Source organism: Typopeltis vanoorti, chromosome 15, assembly GCF_054136105.1.
Source record: "Typopeltis vanoorti isolate ZY-2024b chromosome 15, IOZ_Tvanoo_1.0, whole genome shotgun sequence".
NCBI classification, from domain to species: Eukaryota; Metazoa; Arthropoda; class Arachnida; order Uropygi; family Thelyphonidae; genus Typopeltis; species Typopeltis vanoorti.
In genome coordinates, this window is record NC_143563.1 from 73,946,366 (window position 1) to 73,961,381 (window position 15,016).

Consider the following 15,016-nt stretch of genomic DNA (forward strand, 5'->3'; position numbering starts at 1 on the left):
ACATCCTCTGATGAGATGACCAAATCCAAGACCCTTAATCCTCGTGTGCCCTCTGTTACATATTGTCTGAGGTAGTTATCCCTCAAAAAACTCAAGAAACTTTACTTCCAGTTGCTATCTCTTCATTCCAGTCTATATTGCCATAATTAAAATCACCCATAATGATCACCCTTTTCTTATTTGCTTGGCTTATTTGACTATGCATTTCACTATCACCACCATCCACATTACCAGGTCTATAACAACATCCCACCAAGTATTTGATTCTCTTGATCTCTTTCTCACACCATACTGCCTCAAAACCACTGGCCCTATTTCCCTCTTGCATCTCTACCTTGTATGGACATAACTCTTTCTCTATCATCAATAGCACTCCCCCTCCCTTTTTACCCCTTCTATCCTCACGAAACATATCATACCCCTTCATCTCTATTCCTGTCAGGATGTCGTCCTCATCTAACCATGTCTCACTTATTCCGACAATCTTTGGGTGAACAGACACAATTAGTGCAACCATTTCATCCGCCTTGTTTCTTATACTTCTAGCATTGTTATACAAACACGACAGCTCATTTCTGGATCTACAGCTAGTTCCACTAATACCACTCACTCGATGTGATCTCTCCATGCTGGACTGGGGTCATTTCCCTTTCTGCTTCTTCATTTTAGAACCCTTTCAATTTCATCTGTTTCCTCTTGATCCCTGGTCATCCCATTTCTTTCCTGCCTACACATGCTCTCACCTCCTCTTGGAGCATCCACCTTTCTCACGCTGTGTACCCCCTGTCCACCCTGAGCCTTCCCGTTTCCCTGCTCTTGCACACCCATTCTCTCATTTTCTATACTCATACCACTAACTTCCCCTTTCATATCCACTTCTTCAGTCTCTCCTGTCTTACTCTCCTGCTCTTCCACATCACTCTCCTCTCGATCTGATTCATTCTCTATTTACTTCTCTACCTTCCAGCAGCAGTCTCTCCAAGCGACTCACACCATAACCACTTAAATGCAGTCCATCGCTCCCATACAGCTCATTTCGTCCCTCAAACTCATTCCATACATTAACAAACTATACTCCCATCTCCTCGCACATTTCAGCCAGAATATCATTCATAATCCTTGCTCGCCGCCTCATTTCACCACAATCATACCTAGGCAACACACTGACACCCTTCCTGTCACACTGTTCTCTTTTATCTTTCCATGCAGCCTCCTGACATTCATTATGACATGCTCTTTGTTCTCTCTCAAATCATTTGTACCAATTAATACAGTTAACTCTTTTGCTTGCTCCCGCCTCATATCCAATGCCTCAATCACTCTACTCATTTTACCGCCTGGAAAACCTTGTGCATTTTATTCTCTAGCACACCTTTAATAATGGAGTCGCCATACAACGCCACTCGCTCATCTTTCGTTAACTCTTTCATGCCATCATGATTTATTTTAATAGTTTTGACGTGAATTCTCTTAATTTCATTCTGCATCAATTTCATTTCTTGCCTCATCCAATCCAATTCCCTTTCCGAATCTCACGACACATTCTCTCTATCATTAAATCTTTCTAACTTTCTAGCTCTCGACCCCCTCTTCTCACTTTCCCTCTCATTCATCCTTCTTTGTTTCCGTACTTTTGCTCCAACATACGTCCAACTTTCACTCTCATTTATCTTTGTTTCTTTCCGTACTTTCGGACTAACATGCGTCCAACTTTCGCTATCATTCTTCTCACTTTTACTCTCATTCACCTTTCTTTGTTTCAGTACTTTCAGTCCAACATGTGTCCAACTTTCGCTATCATTCATTCTTTTTTCGCTATCATTTATTCTTTCGATTTTTTTCACTTGCGATTTCTTCGTCACGCCATTTCTACTTTCATTCGTTCTCTCAATTTTGTTTCTTTCTGCCACTCTCGCCTCAGTTTCGTCCCTTTTAACATCCGTTACGGTTTTCAAATTGCTCTTTTTCTTTTTTCCTGATTTTTTAACATTTTTTCGCCTCTCTTTCTCACCATCTTTCTCTTTCAAACGTGCACTCACGACACAATCGTTACTAACACTTTTTGTCATCAATTTCATATTTGCATTCATCAGTTCCTCATTCAGATCACACTTTGCACACACACCCTTCTTCCATCCGTGCTAAACATCCACAAATCATTTATGTAATTGAAGGAATACATATAACAGACTTCACACTTAACGAAACGACTGAAATCTAAATTAAAATCATGGAATGACAATGCTGCTGCCATTTTTTTTTTTTTTTTTTTTTTTTTTTCCCCTCCCCACTGCAGCTTACTAGCTCTAATAATTTATTTAGATTCGGTTGATTTCTGAATGCTGCTGCAGATTCTAAAAATAGTCTTTATTTTTTTGAATTTACTGTGGTGGAGCATGGTGGTTTTTTTCCAACAGATCCTGGAAAACATGATTCCAGGTCAGACTGACCATAGATACAACATAGAGTTGGATACAACCTACAACCCATTGCAATGAATCAAGGTCATATCTTTACTGTCACATAGAATGTATTATGTGTATTATGATGAATATAGATTGTGTGTGATCTACAGGCCCCTCCTACTGTAGACAGTAATATTCAGTTAGGTATAGTAAGTATTCTGACTTTAAAAAAAAATGTTATATATTATTCTTTCACTCCATGAAGCAAAATGTATTTGCTTCATAGAGCAAAAGATTTGTGGAAGCAAATTGAAACTGGTCAGATTGTGTGTTACGCATGTTGAGAAAGTGAGGAGAGTGATAATGGTGAGTTGAACGATCAAAGATGAGAAAACACAACAGTGAATCTTGGTGAAATTCTTATATCCTTTATCCAGGTATAAGCAAAGTTTGCATGTGAAGTAAGTTTTAAATAATTTCTAACTAAGTGAAAAAAAACTTCCTACAACTATTTCTAATCCAGAGTGGTTTGATAATATGGTGACACACCTTTTTACTACTTGTATATAGGAAATATGACTTTATATTAATTCAAACTTGTTATCTCTTCTGAGTCTAGCATTCCACATGAGACCTCAGTAAAGGTCTCATCAGTGAAATTCTTATTTCTAACTCAGATCTAACAGATCTGGGTAATGTCTCTTTCCATAATGTATAGCAATATAAACTTCTGAAAAGAAGTGTGCTTTGCATTATGTGATACAAAGGCAAATTATGTGATATCATTAGCCTCTATATACAAGTAGTGTATTATGAAGATGCTTCATCTGGAAACTTTGCTTGAACTTGAATAAAAGATTAAACAAGAATATAATTTCTTAGCAATTTTAATTTCCAACTAAGTTTTATGCCTTTGAACCACTATAGTCCTGTTCACGACAGTTCATGACTTTGCTTTCGTTTTTCATTGTCTTGTTAATACTATATCAGGCAGTAGTGCACGTGCACAAAGTTTATATTTCTGCCTAAGAAATAGAAATAGATTGTAGTGAGAGAACAGCTGTTGAATCGAACAGAATGTTCTTGAAGTTTTGGAAGAAATATATCATAAAGAAAAGGAATTTTGCCACTATTGTGAGCTGCAGTGTAGTCTGAGCACAATACTGGAGTTCTCTGAAGTCATTTTCAATGAATGTTCATTTTAGTAACTTTTCTTTGCAACTTAATCACCTTGGCACCCAGGAGACCAAATCTGTATATAGGTCCAGATGTGATCATATCAAGGTCTCAAAAAGACAAAATGATCTCCTTATTCTTGCACAGCTGTGTTTGTTTCAGCATTACAATTATGCTTGGAGTTATTTGCAATCTTCAGCATGTGACTGAACTTCTTATTCACCATCTCCATCCCTAGACTCATGAGTTTCTACATAGTTCCCATTAATATTCCATTGGAAATTTTATCACACCGAAGTGCATAACTTCATGTTTAGCAACATTAAACTGACGACTGTTATCGTTTGCTTGCTCATATTTCTAGTCTGCTCAAGTAATTTCTGTCCTATCAGTAACATTCCTTATTAACCTGCCTATATTTGCACTGTCAGATAACAATTGAACAGTGATATTTGCAGGTTATTATGGTAGGTGGTGGAAGAATTCAAGGTTATCCTTGGAAGGTCATAAGGATGTAGTTAGGAACCATGCATGGCCCAGGTCTTATGCCATTTGGCATGTGTATGTGGAATGGGCTGCAGTTGAACTAATTTCATTTAGCTAATTAGATAGTCAGTATTTTGCCTTGGTCACCATCTTTGTTTTGGATGCTTATCTTCACAGGCAGATAAAAAAAAAATACAAAGCACTAGCAGGAAAGCAAACAGACCAATTTCAAAAGACTGGCTCCTATAGACTTGCACTATCTGGGTGTGATGTTGAAATCTTGCTGAAGATTTCATAATGATGGTCTCACAGATTTTTGGCAATGTGATACAGCTGAATTTGTTTAGCTATGGTAAATGTTTTAGTGCTATGGTGTATTCCAGGAAGAGTAATTTATATATGTTTTTGTATAAGAGGGAGGTGATCCTTCACTGAATCCACTGTTCTGTATTCATGGCATAATCTGTCACTCTGGAACAGCTATAGTGCAGATGATAGACATACTTTGTGTTCTTCTAGGTGGATATTAGCTGTTCATCCAGTTTGTTCACATTTGCACCAGCTGAGCAAGGTATGATATAGACACCAGGATGATCTAGATAGTGGAGCAAATCTTTTGGTGAGTGGTAAAGAATATTCCTGAAGCAGTCTGTGTGGTATACCTTTTTAAGAATGCATATTTGTCTAACATTCTTCCTGCTATACCAAAAATTAGCTACCCTATTCATTCACCAAAAGATCCATTTCACCATCTAGATCATTCCGGTGTCTGTAGTATCTCTTGCTCCTGCAAACTTAAATACTTTGGACAAACTGGAAGAACAGTTGATATCCACCTAGAAGAACATAAAGTATGTTGATCTGCACCACAGCCATTCTTTGTGGCAGACCATGCCACGGATGTGGATCACCAGATCTAATGGGTAGGGAAAAAAAACCTCTTATACAGAAACAGATATAAATCAGACTACCTGGAATTCAGCTGCATTACACCCATACAGGGCACCATTTAGGACTGTAGGAGCCAGCTCTTTAAAATAAGTGTTTGCAATTTTGCTTGGTGTGCCCATGAAGATGCCTTATTCACTATGACCAAATATTGACTTAGAATCTGACTAGCTTAATATATTTAATTAATTATTTTTAGACATGTTTCCTCCATTAAACATTGACATACCTGCAGTACCAATCCAGTATGGATTGGTATTGCAGGTGTGTCTTTGTAAATTGTGTTAGAGGAGAGACATCAGTATATAGGCATTGTGTGACAGGAAATGCCTTCCCTCTGTAACTCCATGGACATCCTGACAGTGCCCATATAATATAAAATGTCCCTCTGCTCATATTGAAAGAAATACTTTAACTGTACAGAAATTTTCTAGTAATTTTGTAAATATTTTATATTTTCTAGTATTTTTTATAAAGCCTTGACATTTATGAAGTTTTTTTTGGGGGGGGGGATAGTAAAAAGCTGATTTGTGTGCAAGAGAGATCTGTTTAAAGATTAAAACATGTAAGGAAATTTTTTAGTTAGGTTTTTGAATTTAGGCATGTCAAGGCAACATTAATGGTATGTTGTACTTGTTACACTTACTCTTCCTTTTGCAGAAAGTGTACTTGTTACACTTTCTCTAACTGCAAAAATCTTGGTTACTGCAGAAATTGATTCTTCTAATATAACATAATCTGGGGTGGGGTAGGAGAGTTCATTCATTACAAAATATATTTAAAATAGGTATTTTGCAAAGCAACCTTTTTATACCATGAATTCATATTGAAAAGTTCAAATGAAGGTTAAGTGATTTCATTATGAAGTGACATTTGTTATTTTGCCAAAGGGAAGAGCATTTTCATGCCAAGGAAGAGCCATCCAAGCATGGGAGTAAAGCTGATCTACTTGATTATATACTTGCTTCATGGCCTTCATTCATCATCCTTATGCTAAATCATTACAGCTATGTGTTGGAAGATTTTATAGGCTGAAAAAGCGGAGGAGTTGTTCCTTGTTTAAGTATTAAGTAGCTGTCTTGTCTTATCGCATTTATCTTAAAGAGCCAGGGGCATGATTGATTCATAGTGAAATATGAAATTTCACTTCTGATACCATACTGTTTTATAATGCTAGCAGTTAGCATAACTATAAATTTCCCTAGGTATCCATTAAAAGTGGTAGTTAGGTGCCTTTTGGTATACCCTCTTAAGTACATTATGATAATATATAACATTATATTATCATATGATATGATAATATATACATAATGATAACAATATGATAATATGTACATAACTTTAATATTATATTATTGTCTAATGTGGTCAGTATTGATAACTTAAAATTTTGTTTTAATTCAGGCAAAAGCTGCACCCATCATCATTAATCATGTATGCATATGCTGTTACCCCTCTTTCTAGGGCATTGGTAAGTTTCATTATTTTCTTAATGGTAAATTTTTGTTTAATTTTTGTAAGTTACGCCAAACTTAAAGGCATCAAGGTCTGTGATCCACCTTTACCATCCTTCCATTTCACACAAATTGTATTCTCATTATTCTCAAAATGAAGTAGTACTCATTTTAGTTATTTATATTTTATCAGCATGCTTATAATATCTGTTGTTGGTATGATGGTCAGCTATGCTTTCAATTTATTATAAATACAAATATAAAAATATCTGAGAATTCAAGGGGGGGGGGACCCATGCCGGTTCCCTCTATCTGCTTGTAGATTTTGTTCTTCCAAGAAAAATACTCAGAATTGATGGCAAAGGAAAAGAGATCTAAGATGTCAGAAGGAAAAACGTTTTCTAAGAGTGTTAAGGTATCAATTAAAGGGATATTGGTAAACAATGAGGAGATGTCAAAGCTTACCAATATGTCTGTGTTATTTATGGTTAAATTTTCTATGAGGGATTTAAAATGGGTAGAGTTTTTTATATAGGATATGGAAAGTCCAGTGAGGGGGGGGGGGGGGCTAGAGCGCTGGCCAGTTGTTTTGAGAGTTTGGAGCAAGATGCATTAGTCGCATCTACTATAGGTCTTAGTGGGGAATTGGGTTTGTGGATTTTTGGTGAACTGTATATTCAGGGGGGATGGGAACAGAAAGGCTCGAGTTTTTTCGTGATGCCCGGGGGCCAGGACAATACTTTTTAAGTAAGATTTTTAATTTTTTAACTTGTGTTTTTGTGGGGTCGAGTTCTAGTGGGGTGTAGGTTGAGCAATCTCTGAAGATAATTCCCATTTTCCTATTGTATTCCGTGGCATTACCCTTATTCGCTCTGGTGATGATGATACGTTTCTCTTTCCATAATTTCATGAGAGCAGTGCGTTGGGCAGAAGATAAATTACTTTTTGGAGGCAAAGACTGGGTGAGGATGTTGGCGATGCCAAGCCTGATGTTATTTGCTATCTCTGGCGCTAAGCGACAGATCTCGCATTCGATGCTAAACATTACATCAAGCACTGGCATTTCTTTCGGAGAGACCCCCAAAATTGTGGCTGAGGCTTAAGGCACTGACAGCATCGTCGTTGAGCCTTTTGGAAGATAGGCTAACTACTGTCTAGAGCAGTTTAATTTGTGGTTGTGGTTTGGCTTTCACTAGGTTGTTATATTTCTTGATGTTTATCTTTTATTTTTTGAAATTCTTTCTGTGCGGGAGCTTCTGAGATGCCAGAGAGAATAGACCGAAGTTCCGGGTTAAGTACAACGGAGAGCTCTGACTGTAAGGAGCCAATGGCAGTGTTCATCACGGAGAGGGTGGCACGAGTAGCAGCGATTTGGTCTCGCAGTAGTGCAAAGCTGGTGCGGTTATATATGTGAAGGGCTTTTTTGGAACGAAAGTTGATCTTTAGCTTAACGCAGTTGGGTATCACTTTTATATCCCGACATCTTTTTAAAAAGGCCAGCCTATTTAGTTGCTTAGATAGTCGTAGTTTTGACTTACCATATTGTCTGGATTTGCATGCTATATCTTCACCATGAATGATTAGAATCCGTGTGTGGAGGGCTTAAGTGCTGTGAGGACATCATGTTGGAGGCTTAATGGATTTTTTTACAACACTCGGAAAGGATTAAAACAGAATTTAATACTTCCTATATTTCATTATTAAAACTCTTACCAAGAGAACCCACAATCTTTGTGGGACTGAGTTCAGTACTTACTACTGAACTTGACCACATACACAACACTTTCCTCTCCAATGGCTACAATGATCACAGTATCCAAAAAATAATCAGTTCCTCCCACGTTCCCCGATCTTCTCGTCAGAAAGAGTTTAGAAATGCCATCACCATATCCTAGATCCGTGGCACATCTGAAAAAATAACCAAGATTTTAAACAAGTACAACCTACACACAGCATTTAAGCCTCACTGCAAACTTGCTACCCTTATCCATTCTACAAAAGATCAGCTCCCTCCTCTCTCAGTGCCTGGAGTTTATAAAGTACCCTGTTCCTGTAAGCTGGCATACTTTGGACAGACAGGCAGATCAGCAACCATCCACCTGGAGGAACACAAGTCATACATCTGGAACCACGACTATGGTCAGTCAGGACTTGCTGACCATGTCTTGGATACAACCCATAGGATCTCATGGAAAAAAAAACCACCATGCTCCACCACAACAAATTCAAAAAAGAGAGACTATTCTTAGAATCAGCAGCAGCTCTCAGAAATCAACCAAATCTTAATAAATACAGTTGCATTAAGCTTCCTAAGATTTGGGAAACACTCATCACCAGAGGTCCCACCCTACATTCCAGGCCACCTACAACCACCCTCAGAGGGTGCTCCACCTAGTTAAGACTTTAATGTCATGTACCCCCCCCTTGGGTGTACATATCAGGAAATTGATGGCTGCTTGTACCATACTCAGATTATTGGCAGCTTATCAGACAGAAACTGCTGTCCCAGTTGCAGCTATCCTGGAACAGAGAGAGTAATAATAAGCTCTACCAAATTAAGCCCGAAATTAAATTCAATTATGGCAGTCTGACAGATGAAGTTGTTCTTACTTGGCTTCACACAGGTCATCTCACCCACTCCTTCCTTTTGAAATTTAAGTCATTGTAAATGTTTCTAAAAAAAACCTCAGGTTTATGTACATTTTATGAGTTTTTTTTATACTCTTTTTTACATCTGCTTCATATGCATCTTTTACATTTGTTTTTTTCTACACTGATTTTATGTTGTCTTACTTATTTAATGAACAGTATCCTTTTAAGAAATGCTCCATTTATGATTTTTGTTATTATTTGACTTTTATAGTTTTTAGACCTATATAAGCTCCTTATTTATTCTGTCTTTGGTGCAGTATGACCATAGCTGTCTTTATACCATTAAATGCAAAAACGGACCTAATGTACAGCATTAATTGATAGTGTTTTCTTAGAACTGTAAATTAAAACAGTATTGCACAATATGCTGGCCTGGTTGGCTGAGTGGTTAGTGTACCTGATCTCCAACCAACAAGCTGAAGGTTCAAATCCTGTTATGGCACGGATGTTTGTAATTGTCTTTGGGTGGGGAATGAATGTCATCATTCATTCTATGACCACCACCACCACCACCCCACTTATTGCAGGCCTGAAGTGGCTTGAAAAAACTCCATGGTTAGCCTCTAGAGCATGGTTTTTAGACAGTTAAAAAAAATATCAAAGTATATATAAAATTAATAAAAATTTCATGAGTAAGAGCTACAAAAGGTTTCAGGTAAGTGACATTAATTTAAGTTATTACCTTTGAAATATAAATGTTAATTCTAGATTTTTATAATTCAATGTTCTACTAGTCTTTGTCTCTTATTATTATTTGCATTTGTACTTTTTCATGTTATTTGTATACTTTATGTATGATTTCCCAAGATTTTTCTTTGTCATCTGATGGTGATATAATTTGCTAGGAAATTCAGTTCACTGGCATTGAAAATCTTCAGCTTTTATAGTTTCTAAATAGCAAACTTAAAATAGTATTGTCACATGAGACCTTCGCTGGGACTTTTCCATAGTGTTAGTTATAGTGGATCATTTTGTTATATTGCAGAATCAGTTGACTGTCCTATTCAATAGTCTCTCAAGTCTCTACCCCAATATTGAATAGGATAATCAATTTAGGAAGTAAAGGAGGATGGGAGCCTAAAGGGATGTTTCAGTTTTTTTATACTATTGGGTTGGCAAATAAGTTCGTTCGGTTTTTCAGAGTGGAATGAAATTGATAACATTTAGAAGTAGTAACAACAGCTCACAAATTGAATACATTTTGACTAGAAGAAAACATCTTAAGGTTGTGACAAATGTAAAGTAATTCCAACAGATCAAGTAGCACAACAACACCAACTGCTGTGCGCAGACTTTAAAATAAGATCGAAGATAAGAACTTCTGGTTGCCATGGGATGAAGACAATTAAGTGGTTTCGCTTAAAAGAGGAGAGTGTGAGGAATCGTCTTAGGGAGAGGGTGTTAGAGAGGATTTCCAATGGACTGGAAAATGTACAGGATTGGTGGAAACATAATTCAAAAGTAATCCTGAGCTGTGCAGTCGAGGTGCTTGGTGAGACATTTGGAAAGATTAGAGAGCAGAAGGAGGGTTGGTGGTGGAATAATGATGTACAAGTGGCAGTGACAGCTAAGAGGAAGGCAAAGCAGAAGTGGGATGAGTCAAGAGTGGAAGAGGACAGAGAGGTGTACAAAGAGAGAAAGCAAGAAGCCAAGAGAGTTGTGGCACAGGCGAAGGCCATGGCACATCAAGATCTGTATGATCAATTAGAAACAAAGGAAGGACAGAGAAAAATTTACCAACTAGCGAAATGTAGAAATAAAGCAGCTAAGGACATCTTACATGTGAGGCAGATCAAAGATGCTGAAGGAAGAGTATTATGGAGGGGTGTGGACATAAGAAACAGATGGAAAATATACTTTGAGGGACTTTTGAATGAGGAAAATGCAAGGACTCGCAGAGGAGATGGGCAGCCTTCTGAGGGGATGGTGCAGACCATCAGTAGAATGGAAGTGACAGAGGCTATGAAGAGGATGAGGAATGGAAAAGCGGTGGGCCCCGACAGAATTCCAGTGGAGGCATGGAAGGCACCGGGGGAAGAGGGAATTGACCTGCTGTTCGACCTGTTCATGAAAGTTTGCCAGCAGGAAAATATACCCGAGGAATGGAGGGAGAGTACTCTTGTTCCCATCTACAAGGGTAAAGGGGATGCACAAGACTGTAAAAATTACAGAGGAATAAAGTTGATGTCCCACACAATGAAGATCCTAGAAAGGGTTCTTGATGGTAGATTGAGGGAGGAGGTGGAGATTGCAAAGGAACAATTTGGCTTCATGCCTGGTAGATCAACAACAGATGCTATCTTTGGGTTACGACAGATGATGGAAAAATATCGAGAGAAACAAAGGGAGCTACATCTGGTATTTATTGATCTGGAGAAAGTATACGATAGAGTGCCAAGGCAAGAAGTCTGGAGGTGTCTGAGGGAGAAGAAGGTGCCGGAGAAATATGTCAGGTTGGTGCGGGAAATGTACAGAAACGTGAAGACAAGTGTTCGGACCTGTTTGGGACAGGCAGAAAGTTTTCAAGTAACAGTTGGCTTGCATCAAGGGTCAGCATTAAGTCCGTTTCTGTTTAATATTGTGATGGAGGTGGTAACAGAGGAGGTGAGAGAAGATGCACCTTGGACAATGTTGTATGCAGATGACATCTTGCTGTGTGTAGATTCAAGAGAAGAAGCGGAAACTAAACTGGAAAGATGGAGAAAAGTACTGGAAGGAGAGGTATGAGACTGAGCAGAAGTAAGACAGAGTATATGTGTTGTGCAGTGGGTGGTGGCCAGGAGACAGATCTGGAGCTGGAAGGAAATGTCATCAGGAAGGTGAGAGACTTTAGATACTTAGGTTCAACAGTGGAAGAAGATGGAGGAGCTGAGAAGGAAGTGGGATGCAGGATACAAGCGGGTTGGAGGAACTGGAGGGAGATGGCTAGAGTGTTATACGATAAGAGGGTGCCGATCAATCTGAAAGGCAAAATTTATAGGACAGTAGTGAGGCCAGCTATGACATATGTTATAAGAAACCGTGGCCCTGAGGAAAAATAACATCAGCAGGATGGAAGTAGCAGAGATGAGAATGCTTAGGTGGATGTGCGGTGTGACCAGAAAGGATCATCTGAGAAATGACTATGTTAGGGGAACAGTGAAAGTTACGAACTTAGGAGCGAAAATACAGGACGCAAGGTTGAGATGGTTTGGTCATGTGATGAGGAGGGAGGACGAATATGGGGGAAGAAGGGTCATGCAGATGGATGTGCAAGGAAGGCGGAAGTGTGGGCGGCCAAAGAAGAGATGGAGGGAGCTGGTAGAAGAGGACTTGAAGATGAAGAACTTGGATGTGGTGACAGCCCAAGACAGGAAGGTGTGGAGGAGACTCATAACAAACAGTGACCCCACTTAAGTGGGAGAAGCTGTAGAAGAAGAATGAAACACATTTTATTTAATATATATAATACATACTAGTCAGTGTGTAGAGGCTTAAGTGCTGTGAGGACATCATGTTTTAGGCTTAATGGATTTTTTTACAACACTCAGAAAGGATTAAAGCAGACATCTTCAGGGATTACAAAAAAACTAATGTAACATAAACACAAATAACAAACAATACTAAGCCCAACCACATGAGTGACACTAAAGTCCCAACTAGGTGGAGTGCCCTCTAAGGCTGGTTGTAGGTGGCCTGGAATGTAGGATGGGAACCTCTGGTGATAAGTGTTAGGCATATTTCTAAATCTTAGGAAGCTTAATGCAACCGTATTAAAAATCCATTAAGCCTTCAACATGACATACTAGTCAGTTATATATTGACCCTCTTTATCAATGACCTCTTACCATCTGTCCACCAACTGGTGAAAAACCGATCCAGGTTTCTTTTGACAGCCTCCTCATTAGCAAAGGTTTTCCCATTCAGAGAATTCTGCAACGATCGGAAGATGCCAAGTTCAGTGAATATGGAGGATGTGGCAAAACATCCCAGCCAAGACGTAACAATTTATTCCGGGTTTTTAACGATGTGTGGGGTCTGGCATTGTCGTGGTGAAAGACAGCTCCTTTCCGATTTGCCAATTCAGGACATTTTGTGCTAATTGCACGGGCCAGTCGCATTAACTGTGAGCAATAGACAGTTGAATCGATTGTTCTACCTGACAGTAACACCTCGTAGTGGACAACACCTTTATAATCCCACCACACACAGAGAGCAGGATCTTCTTTGGGTGCAATGTCGCTTTCGAGGTTGTTTGTGACGGTTCGCTCTTGTGCCCTCATGATCTTTTATGTACCACGTTATCATACACGACCCATTTTTGATTTCTCGTAATCATCCGCTTCAAAAATGGGCCTTTTTTTTTGGTGACATCGCAGCGAATCACAGAAGGATATGCAAGCAGTCATATTGGCTTCAGTCAATTCATGCGGCACCCAAACATTGAGTTTTGAAACATATCCCAGCATGTGCAAATGGTTTTCAATGCTTGTATGGGATATGTTCAGTACTGCAGCAATCTCTTGCACTGTTTGTTACGATTTTTGTCGACGATATCCTTCACATCACTAGAATCAACCTCGCTCGAGTGCGAGGCGCATCGCTGACATCGAAATCTTCAGAATGGAATTTGGCAAACCACTTTTGACATATGCGTTCTGTTAAGGCACCATCCCCATATACACTGCATATTTTTTTATGGGCTTCCCCAGCTCGTTTGCCTTTTTTGAAGTAAAGCAAAATATGCCGGTAATGTATGTTATTTCCTTCCATTTCTAAAAATATGTTACACAACGCAACTGAAGTAGACTGAACGAAAATTCACTGAAAGGTTATGCAAAATGTCGCCTTTCAACTGCACAATAGTGGTGCGTAGTAGCGACAGGCGAAGCGGCATAAACTTGTACTAGCGCATGAACCAAACGAACTTATTTGCCAGCCCAATAATTCCAGAAGTATCATGAACAAGAGGGACTAGTTTCTGGCATTGGTTAATGCAACCTTGCAAAAGTTACAGGCACTAGTGAGACTTGGCTAACAGCAGATGATGATGTAGTTACAGGAATTGAATGTGAAGGGTTTAGTATTTTCAGGGAAAATAGAGAAGATAGGATGGAAGGAGAGGTACTGCTGATGATAGCAGATGAATTGCAGCCAAAGAGAATAGGAGATAGGCAGGAGGGTGGCTGTTCATATGAAGCAGTCTGGTGTGAGATTAAGGCCTGTAAGACAAAATATGCACTTGGTTGTTGCTATAGGCCAGGGAGTTCCACATAATCTGAAAGACATGCATTGCTAAATTAGTATGAGTACAGGTTTAGTGATTATTATGGACAACTTCAACTATGGAAATATAGACTGGAAGGAAGATCACATGGCAGGAAGGAAATAAAATTTATAAACTTACTAAGAGATAATTATTTAAGGTAGCATGAGATGGAAGGAACTAAGGGTGGGAAAGTATTGAACTTGGTCATAGGATCAGAAGAGCCATCTGTAACTAAAGTGGCCACATTACCTCAGATTAGTGAAAGTGACCATGCCCTCTTGACTTGAGATTGTAAAAACATGAGGAATATTCTGTCAAGAAGGGATATATATGGAACTACCAGGCAGGTGATTATGACAAGCTTAGGAGGAGCTTAAATTTGTGCCATGGCATAAAACATTTCAAGGGAAGAATGTTAGTAGTGCATGGGAGATAGTTAAGAGTCATCCAGAGGAAGGAATATTAAATTTTATACCTAAGGTAAGGAGGGTTAATCAGGTAGGAAATGGATGAGTGATATAATTAGGCATGAGTTGCAGAAGAAAATGTGGATGGTATATAAGGAGAAAGGTGACTAACAAACTCATGAACAGTCCAAGGTTTAATTTGTACATAAATAATATAGGAAATAACCTGAAATTAAATAT

General features: G+C 38.7%; 1 protein-coding gene across 2 annotated transcripts in view; it reads left to right on the forward strand.

Moving 5' to 3' along the window:
• LOC150098891 (ATP synthase lipid-binding protein, mitochondrial-like) overlaps positions 1-15,016 on the forward strand; it is a 67,455-nt gene that overhangs the window by 23,036 nt on the left and 29,403 nt on the right. For both annotated transcript variants that reach the window (XM_090405046.1, XM_090405047.1), the window contains exon 2: positions 6,420-6,486. In XM_090405046.1, the coding sequence (XP_090261172.1) occupies positions 6,420-6,486 (67 nt within the window). The remainder of the gene's footprint in view (positions 1-6,419; positions 6,487-15,016) is intronic.